Below are 20,977 nucleotides of genomic sequence, written 5' to 3' on the forward strand. Positions count from 1 at the left end.
TCGGTAGTCTTGCGTTTAAGGTTAGACATAAATTGTATAATTTTCCCGCGAATTACCGCTTTAGCTGTACGCCAATACAACGACGGGTCCGAACGATGCGACGCATTATCCCCATGAAAATCCGTCCACCATTACCTTAGCTTCTGTAAAAAGCCCTCATCCGTCGCCAGAAAGGAGGGGAACCTCCATATAAAATCCAGTCCCTTAGCTACTGTGTCGGCCAGTGTGATGGTAACCGGGGAATGATCAGAAATGATGAGATCCTCTATTGTCGCGTCACATAACCGGCGGGAAAAGGCTTCGTTCACCAGTAAATAATCAATACGCGACCACGATTGATGTACATGCGAATAGTGTGTGTATTCCCGAGCATCAGGATGTAAACTCCTCCAAGCATCTGTAAGGGCAGTGTGTCTTAAAAAGTCTGGCAAGATCCTATCCCGATGCCTATGCGAAATTGACCCTACGCTCCTATCCTCCCTAGAGGACCTTACAGTATTAAGGTCTCCCCCTAGTACTAATAATTTGGTGCAATCCTGCTGAAGTTGGGCTTCCAATTGACCAAAAAAACGTGTGTTGGCCGCATTCGGCCCATAAACATTATAGATACTAAAAGTTTCCCCTGCATGTTCCACCACTAGATGGATCCAACGGCCCTCATCACGTTCCTGGGACACCAATGTAAAGGCAAAATTTTTGTGCATCAATATTATAACTCCCGCCTTACCGTCTCTAGCAGCCGAGCCAAAAACTTGGCCCACCCAGAACTTTTGTAGATATTTAAACTCTGGCTCGGTAAGGTGAGTTTCCTGTAACAGGGCTACAGCTGGGTGTAATCTTTTCATGTGTCGCAAAAGTTTGGTCCTTTTCTGTGGGGATCTCAGCCCCTTGACGTTCCATGAAACTATATTCATGTTATTGGGCTATGTATAAGATGAGCTAAGGCGTCAAAAAGCTGTGATCGGTTCGGGGAGTCGGATCCATCTTTACCTAAAAGCCATGTATGAACATTAAGAACACAGCCAAAACCCGGCCTAGAAAACAAAACTAAACTCCAAATCAAGGCCAACTGAACTTGACCAAAAGAAAGAGAAAGAACGCCTGCGGTAAGGGCAGTCAGCCCCCCAGTACCCATTGGCGTAAGAGACTTCACTTTTTTCTGTTGTGCACAACGCATCCCTCCCTCCCCCTCCCAGACCTGCGTAGCAAAAATATATATCACATATATAGACAGAGCTACACCAGCCCATAACAGACCATAAACCCCTTGCAACCGGTAGACGGCCTTATATCAAAGAGCCAAACGCCCAGAATCCGTTCCGAGTACCGTATAGTATCTAGGCACTGCTCCACTTCAAGGCTGACACGAACAGCGGCCCAGAAGCCCCTGCAGAGAATTTGTAGAGTATTTGACCTGCAACGGCCATAACTAAACCCGTAAGTGAGGAAGGCCTTGTAGAATGCTCAATCGGAGATGCACATAAGAAGAGAGCCTAGAACAGGCCCCAACACAAACCCCCTGCAGTATAAATACGACAGTATATCAGAAAGCATACATTTTAACAGTAGAGCAGTTGACGACATAAAAAAAACTGCGTTATAAGACATTCATGTGTAATCATCCAGAATTATCTGCAAAAGATCGAAAGATCAAAAACCTGCGATTGATCTACAGCGTTCACAGAGCCACCTCATAAGATATAAGGGTCCTGAAAAAACTTCACTCGTCAATCATGAGACGTAGACCGGGTGCGGTCCCGCGGCCGTCTTTGCGGCTTCGGAGAGTGCCCTCTGTTCCTGGATCTTCCTCCACGCTCTCTTCCAGGTGTGGATAGTAAAGCTTCTGCCCAGGTCCACTCCATGGCCGAACGACTCCGTCCTACTTCTCTTGACTTGCGACGTGGACTATGCTCTGGACTGCGTTGCTCCACATGCGGGGGGCGGCTTCTACATAACTCTGCAAGTGCGTCCTCCGCTTCCTTCGCTTTCGGTAAATGTCTTGGTCTGACCACTCGCTTCGAACACCCGTAAGATGGCTGGATATTGCAGGTTAAAGCGCACTTTCGCTTGGAATAGTGCGGTACAAATCTTGCTGAAAGAACGCCTGCGTTTCGCGACCTCCGTAGAATAGTCCTCGAAAAGTAGCACTCTCATGCCCATTATCTCCAAGAGTCGAGATCTGCTTCGAAATGCCTTCATAAGTGCTACCTTATCATTGTAATCCAACAGCTTAAAGATGACTTGTCTGGGGCGAAGCGAGTTGCTGCCATCCGCTGATGGAAGATTTCTTGGGTCGGGTCCCACCTTGTGCGCCCTTTCCACCCGGCAGGGACGTTGGAGACCCAGTGCTGCTGGCAATTTCCTCTCACACAGACGCTGCAAATCAGAAGGGACCACCGCTTCTTTCAGACCCACAAGTCTCAGGTTGCTCCTCCTGGAGCGGTTTTCTAGGTCCTCCACCTTGTCCCCCAACTGCGTAGTAGTAGACAACACCACTTTAAGCTTGGATTGCAGGCGCTCATTTTCATCCTCCAGTAGCGTTATTCGCTGTTCTAATTCATCAGTCCTGGAAGTTACTTGTGCCAGATCCGCATGCATGCGGTTAAGAGAAGCTTGCACCATTTTTTCCAGTGCTTTTTGCAGGTCAGGAGCTATCCTCTTTGCCACTTCTTGGGCCAGTGCTATATAATCATCAGGTGCAGGATAAGAAGAGGCTATGGGCTCTGCATGGCTTGAAAACGGGGACTGAGGCTGCTGCAGCTCATCTTCCTGTGAGTACAACAGGGGAGCAGTGGCGGGAAGCGCCGCCATCTTACCTCCCTTCTCCACGGCCGAATCCTCCATGGCTGGCATGTGTGCGCTCTGGAGGAGGTACCGTTCCATGCAGGCGCCACCGGAGACGCTTCTGTGTGCAGGGCCGGTGTCTGTCAGCTGATTTCCGCCGCCGAAGCAGGTAAGCAGGCTAGTTGGGAGCGGGAGCTCAGTCACTCGCCAGCGCCGGAACCGGAAGTCCTCGAAAATCAGTCTTAATCCATTTATTTCTGTAACAGAAGGTTTTGCCAGAGAAACATAACTCAATACTTATTACCCAGATTCTGCAGTTTTGAGAAATATCCCACATGTGGCCCTAGTGCGGTAATGGACTGAAGCATCGGCCTCCGAAGCAAAAGAGCACCTAGTGGATTTTGGGGCCTCCTTTTTATTAGATTATATTTTAGGCACCATGTCAGGTAAGAAGAGGTCTTGTGGTGCCAAAACAGTGGAACCCCCCCCCCCCCCCAAAAAAAAAGACGCCATTTGGCAATTCTGACAATGTTTTTTTTTTTTTTACATTGTTCCCCGTGGGCTTTAAATTAAGTTTTTACTTGATTCTACGGGGCAATACAATTACGGCGATACCGTATGTGTATATATATAAGGCCAGGTTCCCACAAGTCGGATACGCTACGTAAAAATCACGCAGCGTGTCCGACCTGGATCCCACAGTACATTCCTTCCGAAAAATCACACCACACTGTGGTGCGGTTTTTATAACGGAATTTCCGCTGTGGAAGAAAGCGCGTAGTCCGGCCTCCTACGATGGCATTGCAGGCCATGTGATACTGAAGCTTGTGATTGACTGCAGCGGTCACATGGGATGAAAAGTCATCCGAGGAGGCCGGATTGCTGGAAGAAGTACGGCGTTATGGGTAAGTATGATTTTTTTTTTCCGGAGTTTGTTCTTTTTGCGGCGTAATCGCTCTGGTTGCCAAAGCGGCCATCGGTAAACCCGCGAATGTGTCGCGAAGATGCCGATCGGCTAGTGACCCCATAGATGCAGTGCTCTTTTCAGCGCTGCATCTAAGGGGTTAATCGGCTGGATCGGAGGCTAGCTCCGGTCCTGGCCTTGCAGCATGTTGTCAGCTGTAATATGCGTCTGAGCCCGCACCATCACAACAACGTACATAATATTATATAACATTGATTAGAATATTGTGCCTGATAATTAACATTTATTCATTAATCTTTAATGTTTCAGTAATTAGTTTCCTTCCATTTCTGTATTGAAGTCTGATTAACTCCATACATGTAATTATAATTAGTGCGGAGAATACAGCTCATGGGAGGCGGCAATCACGCTGAGAGCAGAACAGCCAACGCTCGTTCTTTAACAGGACTGAAAGAATGTGGAGTTTTTGCTTTTATCTCAGTTTACCATAATGTTAAATAGTGGTCCCTTCTGTATTTCCAGGGCTATAATATCACTATAGACACTGAATGGCCACTTTATTAGACACCTGCCCTTTTTTTGTATGGAAATTAGACACGTGACCCCGGAGTGCAGCATAACGTTTTCCGTGGAACAGTTTGAGTGTGAATCTACATTAGAATGGGAAAATGGAGCGATCTGAGCGACTTCGAACAAGGCATGGTCATGCTAGTAATGCCGGGGACAATATTTCCAAAACTGCCAAGTTTGCAGGGTTTTCTCATGTAATGATGTTGGGAGACTCATGGGCGGGCATACCGTATGTGCGACCTGTGCAGCTACACAGGGGCCCAGCAGCTAAGCGGGCCCTCTGACATCTTAAAAGTAGCTAGTAGCATCCTACTGTCTATGAGATTACATGTGAGAAACTGAGCTAATGAATTTCATATCCCACTAAACCTGTTGAATTATTAATGAGACATAAATGAGCTGCTCTATGATACGGGAAACTTTATATGTTTAGAGAACAAGGGGTCCATATACTGTTCTTGCACGTGAGCTCTTTTCAGTCTATGTCCGCCACGGAGTAATGGTGTGGGGGATGTTTTCTTAGCACACTCTGGGTCCTCCGATATATGTAGATGGATGTTTGAACAGTAGGGCATGCCTAAGCATTGTGGCTGACCAAGTTCATCTGGTAATGGCCGTTGTTTACCCTTTGGTAAACCAAAGGAGGTCCAACGCGCTATTTGATGGGTGTCTCGAATAAAGTTGCCATTCAGTGTATTTTAGTATAGACACAATCATTATAGGGTGTTTGTTTCTGAAATAGTCATTTATGAATGCAATCATTCCCATGACTATTGCGGCAGCCAATGATTACGAGCAGTGTTAATAGCAGACGTTTGCAGCTGTATAGGCATTATACTAGAACTATGCCTGTAGATGCCTTTTATGTTAAAGGAGTTGTCCAAGTTAGGTGCTGATTTTTATACTGATGACCTATCCATCAGTATATGATCAGTGGGGGTCCAACACCCGTACCCCGCACCGATCAACTGTTCTGGCTACCTCCGGGCACTGGAAGTTATGCAGTGGTCGGTGCCAGAAGCAGAAGTCTCCAGTCTCAGTATAGTGGCCGTGCTGCAGTACTGCACCTCTGCTCCTATTCAAGTGAATAGGAGCAGAGCTGCAGTAACCCAGCATGGCCACTATACAGGTTTACGGAGCTATCTGCTTCTGGCACCGACCCAGCATAGCTGCCGACGCCCGGACCGCCACCGATCACATACTGAGGATCTGTACTCCTGCACTCTAGGCATGTGTTAGTGGTGACACTGGTACTTAGCTTGTCCTAATAATATAAATCAATATAGTTGGCACTTGGAACTAACTACATACAAAGAAAGGCATGTTTAACAGAAGTAGCAGATTTATTGGTACAGATAACCCGCAGTTTCTGTTAAAATTTCTGGAAATACTCTTAAATGTCAATAAGCGATAGATTACATAACTGAAGCTAGAATATGCATTAGTTTAGCTGATCAGTTCCGCTTAAATCACATCCATGAAAGTGACAGCAGTGTAATTGTAAGTATTGCTAGGTCTACTCGGCCGCGCTAGTGTCTGTAGAAATTGCAATGTAATCTTGATGTTATGGGGCACAGGGTAAGGCGCGATATATTGACGACACAATCTGTTACTGGAACATCTGTAGTAAAGTTTTCGGAGCGCGTACCAAGAAACTTTCTAGAACTGGCAGTGCTATTTAATTAGGCTCTTGTCTATAAAAGCATCATCTCGCATGTGACGCCTCTGCAAATTCTCAAAGGTAATTAAAATAGAAAGACTACAGGAACAGATAACATCAGAGCTGATGCATAACAGGGAAATCCTGGAGAGGTTGTCAAGGGTGGGAAATCCCAAAAAAACAGCTACATCAACCAGCTAACTCTTCTTCATTCCGTTAGAGAACATTGCTGGAATTTAGGGGAATTTACAGGTAAATTCACAAATTTTTGGTGTCTTTTGAATGCTACAGTAAATACAGAATACATACGGTATATATACATTCATACAATGTGGCTACAGTTTTTTAAAAGCGCACCGCGCTCGATCCCTTGTATTCTATATTTACTTCTACAGGGAAAAAAATGCAGTATGTAAATCCGTAATTGTCATACGATCCGTAGAAGCAGTTCTGTCAACATTTCTTAGACTTATTGTCACATTTTATTTTTTGCCGTTTTTTAATACGCTAGTGGAGCAGTTTCCACAACCAATACTATTAGATTTCAAAATACGGGGTTATCTAATATAACTGGACGAGATTTGTAGTAATTCTATATTTAAAAGGGTTTTCTGCTTTAGATCCCCTCATGATAAACTTATCACAAATCGTCCTGCTGTAGGGACACCAATTGATCTACTGTAAGCAGTGGTGGAACCCAGCAGTGTTAACCCCTTAACGACATACCACATACATGTATGTACTAGCCGTTAGGGGGAAGTATGGAGCAGGCTCACGGGCTTAGCTCGCTCCATATTCAGCGGGTAACGGCTATGTTATACAGGCGACACCTCACTGCAATGGGCGGAATAAAAGATCACTGTGATTCCGCCCGTTTAACACCATAAATGCCGCGGTCAACCGCAGCATTTAAATGGTTAGAATCAGGGGGGGTGCCCCCTCAAACACGTATCGCGCCCCTCCCCGTCACGGGATCGCCGGTGAGTATGGTTGTCATGGCAGCCTGGGGACCTAATGAAGGCCCCTAGGTCTGCCATCTTTGTACTCCTTTGAAGCCCTGCATTTTTCGCACAATTTAACCCTACACACCGCTAAATTGATGGAAAAATAAAAGAGTTATGACTCTCAGAATTTATTTTTTTTAGCAAAGTTTTATTTTTTTAAATGTGGTAAAATATAAATATATATATATATACCAAAAAGAAATTCAGCAGCACTCCAATGTGAGCAAAAATAAAGTGATTTATCAGGATTATCTGCTTTGCACCCGCCGCTATATTGGGACTCTCTATAGAGTGCTGCTGTTTTCTATCTGTCTCTCTATCTATTTATATATATATATATATATATATATATATATATATATATATATATATATATACATACACTACCGTTCAAACGTTTAGGGTCACTTAGAAATTTCCTTATTTTTTAAAGAAAAGCACAGTTTTTTTCAATGAAGATAACATTAAATTAATCAGAAATACACTCTATACATTGTTAATGTGCTAAATGACTATTCTAGCTGCAAACGTCTGGTTTTTAATGCAATATCTACATAGGTGTATAGAGGCCCATTTCCAGCAACCATCACTCCAGTGTTCTAATGGTACATTGTGTTTGCTAACTGTGTTAGAAGGCTAATGGATGATTAGAAAACACTTGAAAACCCTTGTGCAATTATGTTAGCACCGCTGTAAATAGTTTTGCTGTTTAGAGGAGCTATAAAACTGACCTTCCTTTGAGCTAGTTGAGAATCTGGAGCATTACATTTGTGGGTTCGATTAAACTCTCAAAATGGCTAGAAAAAGAGAGCTTTCATGTGAAACTCGACAGTCTATTCTTGTTCTTAGAAATGAAGGCTATTCCATGCCAGAAATTTCCAAGAAACTGAAGATTTCCTACAACGGTGTGTCCTACTCCCTTCAGAGGACAGCACAAACAGGCTCTAACCAGAGTAGAAAGAGAAGTGGGAGGCCCCGCTGCACAACTGAGCAACAAGACAAGTACATTAGAGTCTCTAGTTTGAGAAATAGACGCCTCACAGGTCCTCAACTGGCAGCTTCATTAAATAGTACCCGCAAAACGCCAGTGTCATCGTCTACAGTGAAGAGGCGACTCCGGGATGCTGGCCTTCAGGGCAGAGTGGCAAAGAAAAAGCCATATCTGAGACTGGCTAATAAAAGGAAAAGATTAATATGGGCAAAAGCACACAGACATTGGACAGAGGAAGATTGAAAAAAGTGTTATGGACAGACGAATCGAAGTTTGAGGTGTTTGGATCACACAGAAGAACATTTGTGAGACACAGAACAACTGAAAAGATGCTGGAAGAGTGCCTGACGCCATCTGTCAAGCATGGTGGAGGTAATGTGATGGTCTGGGGTTGCTTTGGTGCTGGTAAAGTGGGAGATTTGTACAGGGTAAAGGGGATTTTGAATAAGGAAGGCTATCACTCCATTTTGCAACGCCATGCCATACCCTGTGGACAGCGCTTGATTGGAGCCAATTTCATCCTACAACAGGACAATGACCCAAAGCACACCTCCAAATTATGCAAGAACTATTTAGGGAAGAAGCAGGCAGCTGGTATTCTATCTGTAATGGAGTGGCCAGCGCAGTCACCAGATCTCAACCCCATAGAGCTGTTGTGGGAGCAGCTTGACCGTATGGTACGCAAGAAGTGCCCATCAAGCCAATCCAACTTCTGGAAGCACGGGGTGAAATTTCTCCCGATTACCTCAGCAAATTATCAGCTAGAATGCCAAAGGTCTGCAATGCTGTAATTGCTGCAAATGGAGCATTCCAAGACCAAAGCAAAGTTTGAAGGAGAAAATTATTATTTCAAATAAAAATCATTATTTCTAACCTTGTCAATGTCTTGACTATATTTTCTAGTCATTTTGCAACTCATTTGATAAATATAAGTGTGAGTTTTCATGGAAAACACAAAATTGTCTGGGTGACCCCAAACCTTTGAACGGTAGTGTATATAATAGGCAGCACTCCGTAGTATAGTGAAAAAAAGTGGCTATTTTATTGCCACATGTGCACGTTGGGCAATAAAGTACCCACTTTTTTTCACTATACTACGGAGTGCTGCCTATTTTTTGAATTTTATATAGTTGGGATCTTGGTCTGGTTCCTAGGGCTTGCACCCACGCTTTACCGGTGCTGCTGGATCTGTCGTTTGTTGTGTATATATATATATGTGTGAATATGTCGTTTTTACTACCGGATGGACGGCGTAAAAAACAAATCCCCCAAAAAATGGCAGACCCCACAAATATTTTTTTTCAGCTTCCCAGTACATTATGCGGTACAATAAATGGTGCCATGAAAAACTACAACTTGTCCCGCACAAAACAAGACCTCATATGGCAATGTCGACGAAGAAATAAAAAAGTTATACTGACCTCCGGTGTAGTTGCCATAGAGACGCGTCCCTGGGGTTCCTCACAACTGGTCTCCGTGCAGCCGGCCTTCTGTAATGACGCTGCGTCCCATGTGACCGATGCAGCAGTCACATGGGATGGAGCGTTGTCACAGGAGGCCGACAGCATGAAAAACAGCCAAGGGGACAAGGAGCTGTCGGTATGGCAAGGCAACGGGAGGTCAGTATGGACTGAGTATGGTATTTTTTTTTCCTACTTGCAATTTTAGTTGCAGATTTGCACCTTTTCTGCAGCCAAAATCGCAACATTTGCAAGTTGTTGCAGATTTTCACTTCCCTATTGAACTTAATTAGGAGAATCTGCTAGAAAAATGCAACGATTCCACAGCATAAGGCTACGGCTACACAGCGACCTTGGCCATGACACGTCGCACAGCCAAAGATCGCAGTGTGACACTGTGTACATCACAGTTGTGTAAGTGAATGTGGCCGCATTGCAACCTGCAAGTTGCCGTGACTGTTTGTATTTCTTGCGATGGTCGCGGCGTCTTGCGGTTCACAACACGGCCACATTCACTTCCATTACTGCAACAGAGCCGTCCCGCAGGTCAATTCATGAAAGATTTCTCTGCTGATATTCTATGCATGTGGATGAGATTTGTTAAACCCTCATCCACTGATGCCGCTGCTGTAATACACTGCAGATTTTCCGTCTGCAAATCTGGACGGAAAATCTGAAGTAAATTCGCCACGTGTGAACACGGCCAATCTCTATTACTTAAAAGAAACGTGGCCGTCAAGCGATAAATAAATCACAGGGTTTATAGTAGTGCGTGTTATACTCTCAACAAGTCTGAGCTGCAGCTCTTGACAGGTCATTGTGCCCAGACTTGGTGGTCTCTGGTCTGGTGTCAGTGAATGTGACATTTATTGTTTACATTCAGAAGCTGAAATTGTGTACTGCTCACATCGGAGGGTTTGTTACTATGTATCAGCGTGGGCAAGATAAAAACAGCAACAGAACACATCTCTCTAGTCTAGGGTGATAGCTCTTACTGATACATTGTAACGAACACATCTGTGTAGGCTGGACTAGGTCATAATGTTTTCAGTCTCTTAAAGAGAACCTGTCACCCTGACATGTCTGTATTATGAAATACTTGTATTATCCATGAAATAATAATCCTGGGGCATCTGTTCTTGTGATGTGTGTCTATGTGTATACGTATTATAATATGGCGAGTCTGCAGCCACAACTCCGAGTACATATATGCTGTACACCTGCCGCGCAGATCTCCCGTGTGTTTACGATGAACATATGCCCCCCCCCCCCCCCTATCATCTTCACCATCATCTTCACCATCATCACCATCATCATCATCATCATCATCAGCGCTCTCCTGCTCGAGCTGCAGGCACCGAAGGACCAGCTGACCGCTCTCTATCCTCCCGCCCTGGAGATGTTCAGCATCTCTCGCTCTCGGCCAATGAGAAGCGAGGAGGGCGCCGCCGTCAGCCAATCGGCGTCTGGATGAAAGCACGCCCAGCCCTCGCACCCCCAGCGAAGGTTATTTTGTTGGTCACGTGACTCGTAGCGCAGGGAGTTAATCTCAGTCCCGCCCCCTCCCCACAGGGCACGTTAACTCATTCTACACCAGTAAGCAGTGACAGGAGAGGTTGCCATGAGAACCACGGTCGCCCGGATGTGAGGAGATGCCGGCCGGAGCTGCCAGGGATCGCCCGGTGCCTCATCTGTGACATGGGGGGCGGGTAGGAGGGGGACCCGACGGGAAAGTGTACGCGGCTCGGTGCAGGATCTCGGCTTTCTCTGGAGGGGGCAAGGATGGACGAGCCGGGGGAGCTCGATGGAGGTAGGACGATTCTGTACAGCGCTGTATGCTGAGCCGTGTTCCGTGTGACACCCTGACATCAGCCCGATACCCCAGAATCACATTTATCCCAGAGCCACTCATGTCCCACGACACGACTGCTATACATGACATATATCCTACAGCTCGATATTCCTCCCAGTGTATGTTAATCCTCATCATCGCTGTCATCCTATTCATAACACCTGACTGGACTGGGAGCCCTGACAATAGTGTCCTGCACGGCATTCACCCTAAATACCCAATCAATACCTGACAACCATACCTGACAACCATACCTGACCCCATACCTGATCCTATACCTGGCCCCATACCTGATCCTACACCTGACCCCATACCTGATCCTACACCTGACCCCATACCTGATCCTACACCTGACCCCATACCTGATCCTATACCTGGCCCCATACCTGATCCTACACCTGGCCCCATACCTGATCCTACACCTGACCCCATACCTGATCCTACACCTGACCCCATACCTGATCCTACACCTGACCCCATACCTGATCCTACACCTGACCCCATACCTGATCCTACACCTGACCCCATACCTGATCCTACACCTGACCCCATACCTGATCCTACACCTGACCCCATACCTGATCCTACACCTGATCCTAGACCTGCTGTCCCCACTGATCTCTCTCTACCTGACCCCATAATTGACCCCAGACCTGCTGACCGACTGATCTTACCCCGCACCTGACCTCATACCTGATTCTAAACCCTCTGTACCCACTGATCTCTCCCTATACTTGACCATAGACATGACCTTATACCTGATCCCATACCTCACCCCATACCTGATTCACAAGACCAGAAATTTGCACTCTGCATCCAACCCCAAAAACCTACAGACTCCTTTCATCTCTATCCGATCCCATACACACCCCTTCAATCTCTTCTTGTACCTGATCCTAAACCTGATCGACAAGACAAAAAACCTGCACGCTGTACTCATGTCGACCCTGAAGTGCCCTCTCATGTCTGCCTGTACCTGCCTCCATAGCTGCACCCCAAGACCACAAACCCCTTCTCCCATCTCATCTCTTCCTGTACTATTACCCAAGAATTCACCTCAAGACCAGTAACCCAAAGTCCTCCCTTATTTCTACTTGTGAAGACCTCATATCTGCAGTTCCTACTCATCTTTATATCTGTCCCATAACCATGGCTTGTGTCCCTAAAACGAGGGAACTGGTCCTAAATGAAATGTACATGTCTATATTAAGAAAATAATGCCCTGGCTGCTTGAGGATTGTGTGATCTTGATGGGACGAGGTTTACACTAGAGTCCTGTATGTATCTAAATGTCAAGACCGATGCCCGACACAGATCTAAAGCCCAACACCTGCACTTACCTATAATGAGGAAACCCAACCCATGCAGACCCCTAACAGACTCCCCTCCATCATTACTGTCCATGTCATTGTTGTGTGGCATTTCTCCAGCGCTGCCTATACTATCACCCTCAGAATCCTCCTTCTTTATATATGATGGAAATGTAGTGCTGGAAATCCTCAGCAACATTACAAGCCCTATACTCCCTACCAAGACCCCTCCTGTCTATATTATATATAGTCCTATATCCCATCATCAGCCTGGTTCTGGATCTACACCATCTTACTGGTCAGCTGACCCCCCCCCCCCCCAACCTGTGATAAAATGGTGGTACTACATGTCTGTATTTTCTATATTACTATAGTAGTAATAATAATAACAACGGACAATAGAAACTTTGACAGCGCTGACATAAAAATCCCCTCGATCAAACTAACACTTATTACTACTCCATGTAACACTACGATCCTCTTGAAACGCAATCCTAACCCGTTTCCTTGCAAAAACTTTTTTTTTTTAGTTTTTATTTATACAAAACTTTTTTTTAATTTTCTTTGAGAGCGGACATGGTGCGAGATTTCCCGCAGCCTGCTGAAATGTATCAAGATTGCGTGAAGGTGCGATCCACAATGTCAGATCCCCTGTGATATTTGTGCAAGAAACATCCTATAAATCGATGATGGGCTCTCCACCTCGCACAGTATAATTGGACAGTACCGCCGCAAGGGACTATTAAAGAAAAAGTCGCTTTGTGTCCTCCGTCTTTACCTGTCCATAGTTTTTATTAGATATGTGTATTATTGGATAAAGTCAGGGTATGTTCACACGGCCAAATTTCAGACGTATACGAGGTGTATTATGCCTCGTTTTACGTCTGAAAATAGGGCTACAATACGTCGGCAAACATCTGCCCATTCATTTGAATGGGTTTGCCGACGTACTGTGCAGACGACCTGTTATTTACGCGTCGTCGTTTGACAGCTGTCAAACGACGACGCGTAAACATACAGCCTCGTCAAAAGAAGTGCAGGACACTTCTTTGGACGTTTTTGGAGCTGTTTTCTCATAGACTCCAATGAAAACAGCTCCAAAAACGGACGTAAAAAACGCAGCGAAAAATGCGAGTTGGTAAAAAAACGTCTGAAAAGCAGGGTCTGTTTTCCCTTGAAAACAGCTCTGGATTTTCAGACGTTTTTGTTGACTACGTGTGCACATACCCTAAAACGTAACAATATTTTTCTATAATTGCTACGTGCATTGCACCTCGGGTGAAAGCCTTGGCTTATTCTTATATGGACACTGAGGTCAGGGCTACACGGAGACTTTTTGTGGCGCTACTGATTGATTTTAACTATTGCAGTCCAAAGAAATACATTGAGTTGCAAGCAAACTTGTGGACTGCAGCTGTCACTCAAGAGTTAAAAATCAATCAGTAGCACTGCAAAAAGTCTAGGTGTAGCCCTGCCGTTAAACTAGGTGTATAGTCAAAATACATACAAAAATCGCAGCAAAAAGACATGGTATTGACGGGAATCACAGCAAAAATGACATTTTGACCGTGATGTGAATATCCGGCCTGCGGAGTAGTGAGCGAGACACATGTTGTAGTAGGTCCAAACAATTCTCTAGTCAATCAAATCGATTTCCTTGATCAGAATTGACCCATTAGGCCAATTATTGATTATCATTATTAAAAAATGATTATATCATTGTATATACGTCTATGACCAGCTTCCCTTATGTGACATTATGTCCTCCTTCCAACTTTTTTACATAAGGGCATGACCACACATGGCGGAATTCCTCCGCAACTGTCCGCATCAATGCCGCACCTAATCCGGGTTGCGGATTACGGCTGCGGATCTGCACAAAATGTGCAGTACATTGATGCGGACTAGCTGCTGCGGACTGCGGGAAAAGTGCTTCCCTTCTCCCTATCAGTGCAGGATAGAGAGAAGGGACAGCACTTTCCCTAGTGAAAGTAAAAGAAATTCATACTTACCGCCCGTTGTCTTTATGACGCGTCCCTCCTTCGGCATCCAGCCCGACCTCCCTGGATGACGCGCCAGTCCATGTTACCGCTGCAGCCTGTGCTTGGCCTGTGATTGGCTGCAGCCGTCACTTACACTGAAACGTCATCCTGGGAGGCCGGACTGGAGACAGAAACAGGGAGTTCTCGGTAAGTACGAACTTCATTTTTTTTTACAGATACATGTATATTGAGATCGGTAGTCACTGTCCCGGGTGCAGAAACAGTTACTGCCGATCGCTTAACTCTTTCAGCACCCTGGACAGTGACTATTTACTGACGTCTCCTAGCAACGCTCCCGTCATTACGGGAGCCCCATTGACTTCCTCAGTCTGGCTGTAGACCTAGAAATACATAGGTCCAGCCAGAATGAAGAAATGTCAAGTAAAAAAAGCAAGACGCATCCGCAGCACACATGACATGTGCATGACAGCTGCGGACTTCATTGCGGAACTTTGAATCTCCATTGAAGTCAATGGAGAAATTCCGCCATGAGTCCGCCACTGCTCCGCAACAGACAGAGCATGCTGCGGACACCAAATTCCGCTCCGCAGCCTATGCTCCGCAGCGGAATTGTACGCATCGTGTAAACGAACACTGCGAAATTAAAGTGAAAGTCAATGTAGAAACGGCTCCGCTGCGGATTAACGCTGCGGAGTGTCCGCAGCGGAATTTAAGTGCAATTCCGCCATGTGTGAACCCGCCCTAATACTTCTGAACTTTCACATCTCTACATTACTGATCCAGGTCAGGTCAGGGGTCAGCAACCTTCAGCACTCCAGCTGTTGGGAAACTACAATTCCCAGCATACCCTGACAGCCTTTGGCTAGAATAATGAAGCCTTTTACTGTCAGTGCATGCTGGGAGTTGTAGTTTCACAGCAGCTGGAGTGCTGTAGTTTGCTGACCCCTGCTCCAGGTATTAACTGCTGGACTTCCACATCTGATTTTATTTTTCTACCACCTTTTTCTATCGACCATGTCAATTTTGCATTGGTAGATGTGGGATAGACATTATACGGTAGACCAGTGGTCTCCAACCTGTTGTGAAACTGCAACTCCCAGCATGTCCTGACAGTCCTAGTAGTAGTTGTAGTTTTAGTTGCAGATTGGAGACGTACTGCACTTAAAATGTCATTCTAGGTCATAGATACCAGTGGAAAACAAGTCAAGAGCGTAGACGCCAGTTGAAAATTTCTAGGCACGGTGACCTCCTGGATCCTGGGGTTTGTAGGGATTAGGTAGATCCACTCTAGGGATCCACTCACTCAGAAATGTCATTGTTTATTTTTTCTAGGTCGGAATTAACCCTGGTGTTATTCTGGTCCGTCACGCTGGGTATTGTTTGTAGATTATCTGCGCAGCTCATCATGATAATTGCACCAGCTCTTAGTTATGTCGTCTTTTGCTCATGAAGCAATTCCCTGATTACATGGAAGGGTTAATGGATTATATATAGTGGATTATGGCTTGAAGCATTCTATCACATGGAGCATATATGCCGACTCCACATTTCTATATTGCTAGTGAGATCTATTGTTCTAGGGACCGAGCGTCTCCCTGTTCTATCCTGTCCGTCTTGTCTTTCCATCTACTGTTGATAATAACCGGTATATAATGGCCACGGTAAAGTTTCGGTGTTGGGGGGTGACAGATTAATTCTGCAATGTCCTGTCTACTGATATAATGTCATATAGGTTATCCTGGTGCGGGGGTGGCTGCGGATTTTGTTTGTATGAAAGGATTAAGAGATATACAACCTATTACATCCGTGTGGTGGGGGAGGGGTATACATAATATCATTATACTTATATGTATTCTACTCTAGAGGTCATACAGAACAGGTTAAGCTGCCAATAGACTAATAGATAGGAATTATCTATTGTTAATTATATACATATGGCTCCTAAATAACCGAAAGTCCCATAAATAAAATGCGTGATGGTAAGAATGCAAATAATATCGTATAGTCTTTATTTACTCAGCAATGACCAATATGTAAGTACGTTTTATAATGATTCGATTTTATGTGGTAATATTTTGGTCTGTGAGGCTCAGTTCATATCTCGTTTTGTGCATACGTTTGTATACATTTAAAAAGTTACAAAAACGGATGCTTTTGCAACATACACTTACGTTTTCTGGTGGTATGAGTTTTTATACGTTTGTGTCCGTTCTTACTTCTAAGGTATACACTTTTGTTCTTGAGACAAATCAATAAAGATTTGTAAAGTCAAAAGATAAAGGAAGTAGTCGGGAATGGTCGCAGTGTTTTTTCTGCCGCCAGTGCTGAGGGGCTTGGCAGGGGGAGGAACGGTTTTGTCTAATAATCTGGGTAATTTCCCATATAGGGTAACAAAACGTATACGTTTTAGGTATGAATATGTAGTGTTTAAGATTCCATACGTCCTCCATACGTCGCCATTGACTTCAATACAAATAAAAACGTGTACCTGTGGCATATGTTTTGGAAAAGTAGTGAAAAGCGTGGACTACGGTTTTCAGGACTTTAAAAAAAAAAAAAGGATTGGGACGTAAGCACACAAAACGTAGGCACATACTACAGTATTAGGGTATGTTCACACGGCCAAATTATGGAAGTAATTCGGGTGTTTTACGCCTGGAATTACGTCCAAAATTACAGCTTGAATGCGTTGACAAACATCTGCCCATTGAAAGCAATTGGCTGACGTTTGTCTGTTCACACGAGGCGTATATTTACGCGTCGCTGTCAAAAGACGGCGCGTAAATAGACGCCCGCGCCAAAGAAGTGTCATGTCACTTCTTGGGACGTAATTGGAGCCGTTATTCATTGACTCCAATGAAAAGCAGCACCAATTACGTCCGTAATGGACGCGGCGTTCAAGCGCCTGCACATGCCGTTACGGCTGAAATGACGGGGCTGTTTTCTCCTGAAAACAGCCCCGTAATTTCGGCCATAACGGACGTGCACGTGTGAGCATACCCTGAGGGCATCCGTCGTGACCATAGAAATCAATGTACGCGCTGTGGTGCACGTTTTGGACTGTTTTTTCATGTCAAAATGTTCACGGCATACGTACAGTAAAAACGAGATGTGAACTTAGACTAAGGCCGGGTTCCCACGGGTCTGATACGCTGCGTAACAACTGTGCAGCGTATCTGACCGGGAACCCGCAGCACCTTCCGTCCGAAAAACCGCACCATATTGTGGTTTTTCAGACGGAATTTCCGCTGTGGAAATCAGCGCTGGAAAAAAAACAAAAACGTTCATACATACCCCCCTCCCTCTCTTCTGCACGTAATCCGGCCTCCTAAAATGACGTTTCATCCCATGTGACCGCCGCTACAGCCAGTGATTGGCTGCAGCGGTCACATGGGATGAAACGCCATTCCAGGAGGCCGGACTGCAGCAAGAAGGAGAGAGTTCTGGGTAAGTATGATTTTTTTGTTTTCCCCGAGTTGCTATTTTTGCGGCGCAATCGCCATTCTTCCGCAAAAGTCACAACACTTGGCCTACTGTTATGGCTTTTGCAACCCCATTGAATTCAATAGGGAAAACCTGCAACAGAAAATCACTTTCTTTGACACCGGTGAAGTGTCTGAAAAAAAGGGGACATGGCTTATTTATCTTTCCGCACCATATTTAAAGGAGAATTTTCGTCTCCGATAGTGATGGCATATGTTTACTTGCAGATATTTGGTGCAAATTTGCACCAATAAGTGACTTTCTGCAACGCAGATTTTAAATCCGTGCAGTAAATTTCCATTAAAGCTGAGGCATATTCCCCATTGAAATCAATGATAGCCAATTTAACGTGGATTTAATAATAATCCATGCCAAAATCTGTGTAATAGCCGCAACGTGTGAAAAGAGTCTAAGGCTCTGTTCACACGGGTGTCATGTCTTTCATTTTTACGGAATACATGATGGATATGACAGATTCATCATGATCAGTTATGATCCATTAGACGGTTTCATCATGATTTTTTTTTGAACTCCCATTAACTTCTAATGGGTCTGTTAGGCCGAGTGCACACGTTGCGTATTACGTGCGGATTTGCCGCACGGATTTTCAAATCCGCAGCTTAATACAGCACCAGCAAAGTAAATGAGATTTCTTGAAATGTCACCTACACGGTGCAGATTTTTTTTCTGCGCGTAAATTTACCTGTGTTGCGTATTTTAAAATCAGCAGCATGTCAATTTATCCTGCGTTTCCGCTTGCAAATTGTATCTGACTAGTTTTAAAGAAAAACGCACCTAAATGCGCAGCATAAAAGCACACCTATTTACGCATCAAATGACACAACGTGTGCATGCAGCCTTAGGCCGGATTCACACGAGCATGTGCGTTTTGCGCGTGCAAAAAACGCGGCGTTTTGCGTGCACAAAAGGCACTTGACAGCTCCGTGTGTCAGCTCCGTATTATGCGCGGCTGCTTGCTTTTCGCGCAGCCGCCATCATTATGACACTCCGTTTAGACGTTTGTAAACAGAAAAGCACGTGGTGCTTTTCTATTTTCATTCATCCTTTTCACAGCTGTTGCGCGAATCACGCGCATCCCACGGAACTGCTTCCGTGTGGTGGGCGTGATTTTCACGCACCCATTGACTTCAATGGGTGCGTGATGCGCGAAATACACTCAAAGAACGGACATGTCGTGATTTTTGCACAGTGGACTCACGCTGCGTAAAAAACACGCACATGTCTGCACTGCCCCATAGACTAATATAGGTCCGTGCGACGCGTGTGAAAATCACGCGCGTTGCACGGACGTATATCCCGTTCGTCTGAATAAGCCCTTAGGCTGGATTCACACGAGCATGTACGGTCCGTAATGGATGGAACGTATTTCGGCCGCAAGTCCCGGACCGAACACAGTGCAGGGAGCCGGGCTCCTAGCATCATAGTTATGTACGACGCTAGGAGTCCCTGCCTCGCTGCCGGACAACTGTCCCGTACTGTAATCATGTTTTTTGTACGGGACAGTAGTTCCACGGAGAGGCAGGGACTCCTAGCGTCATACATAACTATGATGCTAGGAGCCCGGCTCCCTGGCACTGTGTTCAGTCCGGGACTTCCGGCCGAAATACGTTCCGTCCATTACGAACGTAACATGCTCGTGTGAACCCAGCCGAAGGGCTTATTCAGACGAACGGGATATACGTCCGTGCAACGACGCTCGTGTGAACCCAGCCTTAGGTTTACGTCAGCTATCTGTTTTACTTTTATTGAATAAATAGTTTGATGCTATTCCGACCTTCAAAAGGAATGAAAAACATGACGAAAAAAAACTAAAGCAAGTGTGAACAGAGCCTAACACATAAGGTGTTGCTGTGCACTGTTTTCTTATATTATATACAAATGAGCTGCTTGATGTTGTTCTACTAAAATTATATTGTCATTAAAAAAAACTATCCATGTCCCCGCTGTACCTCTCTCTGGAAATCAGTAGCTTTGTCATGTCTCATCCATATGACATTATGTACAGTGGTCGGACCACATCATCAAATACGTCTCACGGGCCGCCTTTATAGGAGTTTTACAAGATTAGAAAGACATGATTGCTTTCTTCCGGAAACAGCACCCCACCTGTCCATAGGTCGTTTCTGGTATTTCAGCTAGGCTTTATTGATTTGAATGGGACTGAGCTGCAATACCAGACACAACCTGTAGACAGGTGTGGCACTGTGTTTGGAAGAAAGCAGCCATGATACATCGGGGGACAATGAACCTTTAGCTGCGCTTCTGGTTTTAAGAAAATATGTTCCAGAATTGTTATTTCATATGCAAGTATTTACCAAAATAGACAAGTCAGGGAGGTGACAGGTCCTCTGTTTTTAAAACCTCCTATACTAATCCTCTGGCTCACCACCTGTTTGAGGATGCCTACCCCTGGTATAGCAGCTCTGCTTGCTTTACAATAGGTAATCAGTGTTCCATGATAAATATTAAAATCTCCCAGCCAGCAATGTACCTTTAAGAGATTACGGTAATCACAATTCTCCATATATAATCCTTTGTCCTTCTATGCCCTGTGATGCAAAGAAACGGATCTGATTCTTCGAGATTTATACGCCATATTGATTTTTGCACAATAATTGTTTTGTCCGGTCATATCGTTGTGGAATCAAGGCAATTTCTTATGACCGGAAGTCTTTATGTTCAGATTAAAATGATAAAGAATTCCAGCGCTGCCGTCATTTGTGTCTTTCTCATTACTTCACATGAAATTGTAGAGTGGGGATTACTTTGAAAGCTTTTTTGGGGGAGACCTTGACGGAATAATTACAAGTTTAGGAAATCTGTACGACAGTTATATTATTGGCACAGTTCTATAGTGTTTGACATGTCTTAGGGCCTGTTCACATCTGCGTTGGAGGCTCTGTTAGGGCACGGC

At 44.9% G+C, this 20,977-nt stretch overlaps 1 protein-coding gene across 10 annotated transcripts in view; it reads left to right on the forward strand.

Annotated features, from left to right (window-relative positions):
• The first annotated feature begins 10,855 nt into the window (after window positions 1–10,855).
• Window positions 10,856–20,977, forward strand: part of CACNA1D (calcium voltage-gated channel subunit alpha1 D) — a 267,753-nt gene continuing 257,631 nt past the window's right edge. For 6 of the 10 annotated variants that reach the window (XM_075833895.1, XM_075833897.1, XM_075833891.1 and 3 more), the window contains exon 1: window positions 10,858–11,204. In XM_075833895.1, the coding sequence (XP_075690010.1) occupies window positions 11,177–11,204 (28 nt within the window). In that variant the 5' untranslated portion in view covers window positions 10,858–11,176. Of the gene's footprint in view, window positions 11,205–20,977 lie in introns of all 10 variants that reach the window. The other 4 variants (XM_075833890.1, XM_075833888.1, XM_075833889.1 and 1 more) reach the window with 2 other exon arrangements.

Source organism: Rhinoderma darwinii, chromosome 7 (genome assembly GCF_050947455.1).
Source record: "Rhinoderma darwinii isolate aRhiDar2 chromosome 7, aRhiDar2.hap1, whole genome shotgun sequence".
Lineage (NCBI taxonomy): Eukaryota > Metazoa > Chordata > Amphibia > Anura > Rhinodermatidae > Rhinoderma > Rhinoderma darwinii.